Here is a 9,639-nt window from a genome sequence, read left to right as displayed (position 1 = left end):
AATTGGTATTGGATTTTTTAACCTTTATAGACTATAAAAATACAAACAATAAACATGCCAACAATTTGTTAGTAATTGATTTTATTTATTTCACGTTTAAATATAAAATTAAATTTTACATGAATTCATTTTAATATCTGTTACATAAACTAGAAAATTCAAGACTGTTTATTTTAAAGAAAAAAAAACTGATTACACATTTTAATTAATTGTATTAATTAAAATCATTTTTCATAAAACTATTATAATTTGTGAATATCTAATTAAAAAAAAAAAACATATATAATAATATAATGTCTTCTATTACGTTTTGTTGTTTATTGCTAAATAAAAGAACACATTTTGTTTATATGTATATATGCATATATTTCGTTAGGACGGATTTGATAAAGGACATTGACATGTGGTTCCTACTATTCACGGCAATAATACATTCACATATATGTAATGAGTAAGTAATAATATATTTTAAAATATTTATTTCTCTTTTTATTTTATTAAGGTAGTATTTAATACTTTATATTTGTTTGAGTTGTTGTTGCTATTTTTGCTTTTTGTTCTGTATCAGTGTTATCTATAATTATTTTTATTTTTTAGAAAAAAAAAAGCTTGGTAAATAAAGAAAAAAAAAAAAAAAATAGAAAAAAAAATAAAATAATTGCATATGGGTCCCCACCACCTAGTTTGTTTGTTTTGCTTGGTAATAAATTTTAAAATGGTATTTATATTATTATTGCAGGGTTATAAGAAATTGTTTATAAAAGGAATTAAGCAATTTAATTAAAAAAATTAATTCAATAGTTTCCAGTAATTCATATATTTGTGTTTTTTTCTTTGTAATGACAAATATTTTTGAATAATTGAAAAGTATTGAATTGTTTGTATGCAATTTCTAGATTTTTTTTTTAATTTATAAAAAAACATAATATAAAAATGTGTTAAATTTATGTTGTATGTATTGATGCTTTTATGCTTTGGTAAGCATAAAATGGCAAGATATTTTATATATATATATTTTTTTAATGATTTTAAATGTTTTTTTTGTGACAATTGCTTAGCTTCGTTCTTTAGAAAAAATCTGTTGAAATCACGAGAGTGTTTTAGGTGAAATTTTTATGTAACTTAGAAATTCTTGGAAAGCTCATCCAAAAAGGAAATTAAAAATACTATTGTTATTTCTAAATATCAAAATGAACACAATTTTTACTATACAACGATTCTGAACTTGATTTTACTGACTAATTTTTTTTTTGACATCATCAAATCTGAAACTATTTACGAAATTCTAAAAAAATGTTTAAAATTTTTTCATTAAAACTGAATTCGACGAAATTAGCTCCATATACTTAAGTATGTTTCAGAGGCAACATAAATGTGGCAATACATTTTTGAGAATTTCTGAAAATGGCATATGTCAGAATACTGATTCTGTCTTTATTTTTTAATTAGAGGGAACTTCTTTTTGAAAAATGGTATACAAATTAAAAAAATAAAATTCTCATTTTTTTACTTTAGTATAGCAACAGTCATATAAAAATACTTTATAAAAAAATCTCTTTACAAGGCAAACTTAAAACAGAACTTGAACTCTAATTTTGAATCTCTGATCAAAAACTGAAAACGTTTTCGTTTTAATTTTTACAAATTTAGATTAATTACCATTCAATACCATAAAAAATACAAACATTAAAATATACATTATAATGTAAAATAAAAAAATTGATTTTCTCACAAAAAAAAAAAAAAAAAAAAAAAAACAATTCGATTCAATTCAACTAAGAATTCAATATTGAAATTTTGTAATTTTCAAGGCAACTTAAAATAAAAATTTGATTCTAGCTTTTAATTTCTGATCAAAAAATTAAAACGTTTTTCAGTTTTTTTTTATATTTTTTTACCAAAGTAGATTAATTACTTTATTCAATACAATATTAAAAAATATATATAAATTAAAAGAGCCATTATAATATAAAATTAAAAAAAAAAATTTGCACATAAGTTCTGACTGTCTCTCTCAAAAACGAATTCAATTGGAAAACTAAACCAGTTCGGTCGAAAAACATTGAAAAAATATTAAAATTTACAAAACAACTTTAAAAGGCAACCTCAAATCAAAAATTGTATTATAATTCAGAATTTCTGATCAAAAAATGAAAATGTTTTTAATTTTTTTTTTTTTAATTTGTGTAATATTCTACCTTTCAAATTTTTTTTTGAAAAAATGTAATATAGTCATTGTAACGAAAAATAGCGAAATTTTGGACGCTTGTTCTGAGTTTCTCATTATCAAATTCGGTTGGAAAATTAATCCAGTTTGGTAGACAAAAAATTTAAAAAATATTAACAATTTTAAATTTCCATTTTGTATGAATTTAATTCAATTACAAGATTTTAATAACAAAAGTTTGATAAAAAATTAAAATATCTTGGATGATCTCATTAATGCAAAAATGTATCTAATTTCTGATTATGTTATAATATTTAAAATTTCGAAATCGAAAATCGTTAATATAATACAAAAGTAAAAAAAGCAAGCAAAAATTGGCATTTGGTTATTAATTACTCAGAGACGACGGGACAGATTTTGATAACGTTTAAATTGATTTATATCAATAAAATAATATAATAAAATGGAGCTTTTCTTTTGGATCTTTTCTATATTCGAAAATACTTTTTAACCCAAATTAAAAATACGAAAAATTCAAAAAAATAAAAAAAATAAGTTTTAGCTTCGAATTTCTCAGCCACAACTGAACAGAGTTCTATGTCGTTTAAATTGATGGGAATCCTAACGGCCCTACAAAGCAATATTAAGGTATATCCCATTAGACTCTCTCAAAAAATAATTTTCCTTTTATATATTGAAATAATTTATGTATTTTAAAAACATATCTCGCTTTCAAGAAAAAGTTTTCTCTGTAAAGAAGCTAAACTTTCTTAGCGGTTATCGGGAGAAATTTCCTTATTTTTTAAAAGAATGCAATTTTTTTTAAATCTTTTGAAATTTTCCCGATTCCCAGGGTTTTTGTGACATCAACATTTTTTTCAAACATTTCCAACATTTTTATATTAGGTCTTTTGTTTTGCTTCATCTGACTATGAAAAAAATATTAGCAGGAAATATAAATTCCATCAACTCTAAAACTAAATTACAGCTAATCAATGGAAGTTACGGACTTTTTATACAATTTGTTTTTTAAAGGCAAACATATATATTTAATTTTTAGTATATTTTATTTACTTTTGTTTTGAGTCAATTGGCACTTGTTTTAAATTACAACTATAAGGTATTTATATAAAAAAAAAGAAAAAAAAATATAAGAAAAAAATAAAATTATTTAAAATTGCTCGCAGTATATTCGAAATGAAGTGTTAAATGAAGCATTAGAGAAGCATAAAAGTAGAAAAAAAAAGAAAATAAAAATAATGATTAGCTTTAAAAGCTTGGGAGAGAAAGAGAGAGAGAGAATAAAATACAAATAAAGCAAACTATAGAGAGCAATAAAAAGTTGAATTTTATAGAATTTCTTTCTTGGAGAGGATCTTGGATAATATCCTAAAACTAAGCGGTTCCTGCCGCCCAATTTCATTTTGTGTTAAGTTTTTTACATTGTTTCTTTTTTTATTTATGATCCTCCGTTTCTGCTTCCACAATTTTACCACTCTCTGGGTCTGGGTTGAGCTTCAGTGCGATATGAAGATGATGTGCGTCTGGTTTCGACATATTCGTGTTGGGTTTGAGCTACCATGCGGCCGGATCTGGGTGGTGGTGGTGGGGCTGGCACCCTGGATTGGAAGGTGGTCTGCAACAACAATTTCATTTAATGATTGAAACTTTTAAAATTAATCTCTCCCCTCCTCATACTTACAACCATTCTCTGTGACCTTGTGGCAGTTGGTGTACCCTCAGGCGATGACATATCATCCGGCACGGCCCAGTGTTCCGTAAATTCACTGGCCGATCTGGCCAATGAGGGATGACTTACCGAACGATGGAATGAACGTCTCTCCGACATATTATCATCATCATCGTATTGCATGGGATAATATGAGCTGGCATTTGACATATTATCCATGCGTCCAAAGTCCACGGTCACCTCGGACATGGAACGGAAATCATTGTGATCGGTATTGTAAGAAGTTCGCGATGAACGACGTGATCTTTGCATATTAAAGGCATTTGGATGTATTGGCATTGAGGGATCATTTCGAATGGTTCGAACACTGGAACCACCATCACTATCATACTCATATAGAGTTGGCAATGAACTGCGCCGAGATCGGGTATCCCATGGTTGGGTCTTCCTGTTGCGTCGTGGTGTCCTCATCTCAACATCTCCCTCATCATCGGAGGGTGGGGCCAAAATACGTATAATTACATCCCAGGTTTGTGGCTCAAAGATCCTCTCATAACGGGTGTCCGAACGAATGCGTTCAAAATCTTCCTTGACCACAGCCTCAGTTAGCATGGTACGCAGCGAGGATTCGGTGGTAATGATTTCCTTCCATTTGGCCTTATCGTCATAGCTAATGTAACGACTTAAGGCATGAACACTAGAGTGCACGGAACTGGCATCATCGGCCTCCGACATTTCTGGTTCTTCCAAAATCCTAATCAAAACATCCCAATTGGGTACGGCCTTATCCTCGGGTGGCAACTCTATGGGTTTCATGTTACCCACCAACTGAGGACTGGTCAACTTCTCCTTGTTGTCATAGATCTGTTGTGGTGGTTCTGTGGGTCTTATCGGTGGCAAGGACAATTCGGACCTCTCCATTTTGGGTGTCAATGTCAGGCCAGAAACACTTGAAATATCCGAAAAGTTCTCCCATTGTTGCTGTTCACGTTCTGTGGGATAGTTGCGTATCTTAACATCCCATGTTGGATCCGGTACTGGTGGAGCCAATGGTTTTGGTTTAGCCTTGTATTCGGTAACCTTGCGTTTGTGTGATTCAATATCTTCAATGGTCTTCTTTTCGGTAATGGTACGCAAGTAGACATCATCCACGGTATGCGACGTAATTTGCGGCTTCTTGATGACAATTGGTGGTTCTGGTGGTATATATTCGGTTTCCACAAAGTGACTACTGTCTACCATTTCGGCAACGGAATGTAGATCGGGTGCCCTAGAGGTAACATCGGTAATTTCACTGAGCGCCGGACCATCGGTGTAATCGGACCAGGTCTCCGGGCGGCCATCAACCATCTCATGATGGGTACGTGTGTAAACAGAGAACACAGGTTGAACGGGTGGTGGCAGTGTTATTTCCGTATGCTGTGGTGCTGTATGAATGTCAGGTGTGTACGTGAACTGAGTTTGCATAGTCTCTTCTTGGCCGGGCAGTGATTCCATGGTTGTAACACTTTCACGATCCTCATGAGATTCCATAATAGTCGAAAGATTATTACGTTCAGGTCGTAGTGTGGCCACACTTTCGGTATCCGATGTCTGGGGTGATGGTGGTGGCGGTGGTGATTTCTTGACACGCACCTGGACATCGAATTTGGGTGATGAGGCTTCCTTGATGGCGATGGGATGGCGTGGTATGGCTGTGGCTATGGCATTGGCAGCTTGCAGTTCTTGAGTATGACCATAGTGATCACTGTAAATGCTTGAGGTCTCCTGGACAAAGGCACGATTTTCAAAGCTTCCAGCCGAACTGACGGGGAGGGATCTGAGTGGGGGGAGAGAGAGAGAAAATAAATTAAATTGAAATTTGTGCAAAAAAAGGAAAATACTATCTTCTGCTAATAGGGCATCCGGCCAGGATGTTTATCGATGGGCATGGAGCCACATTTAGATCAAATTTTATAATAGTCTTGGATAGTTTGGTACACCCAAGGTGAATGATATAAAAAGGACGGACCATACATATCAAGACCCACATAAGGACCTATAAAGATGTTCTATATTGGACACTGGTTATTCATAATTTAGAGCAATCTTTCCTTTTATATAACGTAGAGGTAATGGGCCATGGGGCATTTCACAATAGTCCCACATCCGATTTCTCTGTCCCACTGTAAGCCCTAGAAACCAACATTGACCTCAATAACAAATATGAGAATTTCAGCTCTATTCCGTCACCCAATACCACATTTAGTAATATATAGTACGAATATCTAAAACAATGCACGCACATCTCTCTATCGTAGATACCAACAGTCATCCAAAATTTATATTAATTCCAAACACCTACAGAGACTTTAATTTAAAATTTTAGGATTCCAACCCTATCCCTTCATCCAATGCCAAATTTAGTACTATTTAGTAATTTTCGTGCAAATATATAGGATAGGATAGGTAATTTTCGTACAATCATAGTACATATTGCCGAAACCAACTCCATATGTCCAGGCTACACATGAAATAGCGACCCTTATACCAAATTTGAGATTTCAAGCTCAATCTGTTTACTTAATAGCAAATTGTACCAAATATAGTACTATTTGGTACTTTTCGTGCCCTTGTTGCATACATTACCAAATGTCAAGTTTCAGATTTCAACCAATATCAGTACCATTTAGTACCTTTCCCACTGTTTATCCCAAACCTACCCACCAGCAGTGATCCGAATTCCAACATTTCAAATTACTAGCTTCTGCCGTTCAACCAAAAGGGAATTGTACCAAATTTATTACCATTTTATATAGATCTTATACTTAGTACACTTTTCCAAACCCTCCTCCTTACTTCAACCCCATTTCAAAGAACAGATTCTCATACCAAATTTCAACATTTTTACACTATGCGTTCACATTATGTCAAATAGTACCAAATGTAGTGCATTTTAGTACTTTTGGTACACTTATTGTTCGGATTTCGAAAAGCTATTTATTTTGTTTCTCCTGCACCATATCAGAAACTCTCATCCAAAATTCAGATGCCCAGGTCTATTCCTTCCCCAAATACCAAAGTTAAGACTATTTAGTACTTTTCGTACTTTTTAGTACAAAATACCCAATCCCTCGACAAGCAAAAAAGGCGACCCTAAAGCCATATTTTAGACTTCAGACTCAATCCATTACCCAAATACCAAATTTTGTACCATTTAGTACCTTTTTGTACAAATTTCCAAAACCACATCCAAAGTGGCCCCAATGCCGTATTTTAGACTTCAAGTTCAATCTCTTAGCCAAATGCCAAATTTTGTACCATTTAGTGCTTTTTACGTATTTAGAGAACCACCTCCGTATTTAGAGAACCACCTCCAAATGTCAACCCTACTCGTACACTAACAATGAGGTTGATGCCAAATTTCAGATTCAAGCCGTTTCCGGTCACGCAATACCAACTTTAGTATCATTGGTACGCTTGGTGAACGCATTTCCTAACCCAACTCTTTGTTTTAACTCTAACTCTAACCAGAACCAAAACTAAATTATACCGAATTTCGTAACATTTAGTACACATTTCCAAAAACATATGCTTATATCAACACTACTTCCCGAACTTATATTTTTCACCAAATCTCAAGATTTTATTTGTATCCTTTCACAAAATACCAAGGGTACGAAATTTGGTGCTTTTTAGAAAGTGTAGTACATTTCTAGTCCGAATTTCCAAAAAAAAACAGCCTTATCTCACCCCTACCCCATTTTAACACACATACAGAATTTCAAGATCTTAGCTTCAGTCGTTTTGCCTGGGCGTAGATATCTACTATCAATCTCTTCAATTCACTTAAGTCATTTGAAATTTCACTTCTTCTTCCTGAGTTTTCAATTGCCAATATTGTTACCTCGTATCGATTTCTTCAATTTCCGAATGCGATTCACTGGGATAGTCCGAAGGTATCAGAGCACCTTCGCTACCCGAAGAGCTATGGACCGCGGCCAATGGTGCATGGGCTCGGGGTATTTTAACTCCTTCAAACTCGCCAATACCACCCATACTGCTACCGCTGAGTTTAGTAATTTCCGAACCACTTCCCATGGACATGGGAAGGCGTCGGACCACTGGTATAGGACGGCTACGCAGACAATAATAGGACACAGCCAAGCCCAACAGCAACAATGTAAGGAACATGATAGCACAGATAATCATCAAAATTTGTATACCCTTCAAGGGGGGATGGATTACAGCGGCTTTATCGACAGGATTCAAACTGTAAAACAAAAGGTAAAAAAACATTAATTTCAATTTAATTTCTATACAAAGAAATCGGGAACTCACATGGGAGCTGGTAAAGCTGGTGGCAGTGAGGGTACCGGTGGCGGATAACGGCAGACAATTGTTATGATTTCATCGCCATCCATTTCCAAATTTGCATGAAAACGTACAATTATATTATTGGTGAAAACACGTGTTGGATTCTGCAACACAAGCAACAACATAAATGGGAGATTATATCGATTATTAATCCATTATGTAGATTGTACGCTTATCGGATTTTTTCCACACCACTACACCTACCTGTATAGTACCACATCCCTTCAATGGCAGTTCCAATCTATAACTTAATGCACCTTTACCATTGACTCGGCATGCACTGCTACGATCATAATCGGCTTGAATGATGCCATGAAACGGCTCATTGAATTTCATGTCCACCTAGGCACAAAAGAGTATTATATGGACAATATTATAAATATATATATACATATAGAGGTACATATACATATAGAGGTATGCAGGTAAGTATGACCAAAATGTAATTAGCTGTTGACAATCTATCTATCGCGGCATGTGCAACAACCAACCAAATATTCATTGAAGTATGCAAATTGAGTTTTGCAATATTTTTTAAAGTTTCAAATTACATTTCAGAGGTTGTGTGAAATTTTATTATTTTTTCACTATGACCCACTCACCTGCATAGAACCGGCTGCACAATTCAGTGCGGCTTTTGTGCGATTTAAAAATATCAATGGACTAATATCGTCTAGTTTGGTAACCTGCAAAGAGAAGAGGGAGGAAAGAAAATTAGTTGTATGAAATCAATTGGAAAAATTAAAGAGCATTGGAAATATTTTGCATTTAATTTCAAAATTGGTGTAGATATGAGATACGAATTCAAAATAATATTTGAAAAATTTTCTAAGGAATTTCCATGTCTGAGTTTAAGCCCTACAGTTGCCAATTATATTTCCATGGTTTTACTCGTTTATGAGCTTTTTTCTCTGGCATGTTGTACAATTCTGTTTGGTTGCTAAATTAGGTAATGACTAGGCGAAACGGGTTATGGTAGAATCGTAAAATTTAGCTTTAAGGTAGCTTTCGATTGCGAAAATTACCTAAGGGCACAAAACATGGTACCAATGTTATTGAATCGCTGGGTTTCATATTGGAAAAGGTTTATAGAAAATGTTGTTGCAAAATGGTCAAGCTTAATTCCAATACTGTTGTTTTTATAAAACCAGTGTTTGTTTATAGTGGGGAACGATGGTAATGTTTACCAGGGGGTAAGGCAGGGAATACCTAGGTTTCGGAAAGAGCCACTAATCCTCATCAGTTCCCTAGTTTTCATGACAGAACAGTTTATAGAAAATCTTACTAAAAGGATGTGGAAATTGGTAATTCCAGTTATTGCAATTTAATTTATTTATTTTATTTTTTTTTAATTAGTACTGAAATGTTACAGAAAGAACTAGAATGCACCAACCTTCTTTTGGTTCGCACTGATCGATTGCGATTT

General features: G+C 33.3%; 1 protein-coding gene across 3 annotated transcripts in view; it reads right to left on the bottom strand.

The window, feature by feature from the left end:
- Positions 1-1,855: 1,855 nt before the first annotated feature.
- The window catches only part of LOC101899427 (Zona pellucida-like domain protein), a 162,294-nt gene continuing 154,510 nt past the window's right edge, over positions 1,856-9,639 (bottom strand). For all 3 annotated transcript variants that reach the window (XM_059120864.1, XM_059120862.1, XM_059120863.1), the window contains 6 exons: positions 8,816-8,899; positions 8,418-8,555; positions 8,178-8,317; positions 7,744-8,109; positions 3,870-5,676; positions 1,856-3,803 (listed from right to left, as the gene is read on the bottom strand). In XM_059120864.1, coding sequence (XP_058976847.1) covers positions 3,657-3,803; positions 3,870-5,676; positions 7,744-8,109; positions 8,178-8,317; positions 8,418-8,555; positions 8,816-8,899 — 2,682 coding nt within the window. In that variant the 3' untranslated portion in view covers positions 1,856-3,656. The remainder of the gene's footprint in view (positions 3,804-3,869; positions 5,677-7,743; positions 8,110-8,177; positions 8,318-8,417; positions 8,556-8,815; positions 8,900-9,639) is intronic.

Source organism: Musca domestica, unplaced genomic scaffold (genome assembly GCF_030504385.1).
Source record: "Musca domestica strain aabys unplaced genomic scaffold, Musca_domestica.polishedcontigs.V.1.1 18, whole genome shotgun sequence".
NCBI lineage: Eukaryota > Metazoa > Arthropoda > Insecta > Diptera > Muscidae > Musca > Musca domestica.
This window is presented reverse-complemented; position numbering and strand designations above follow the sequence as displayed.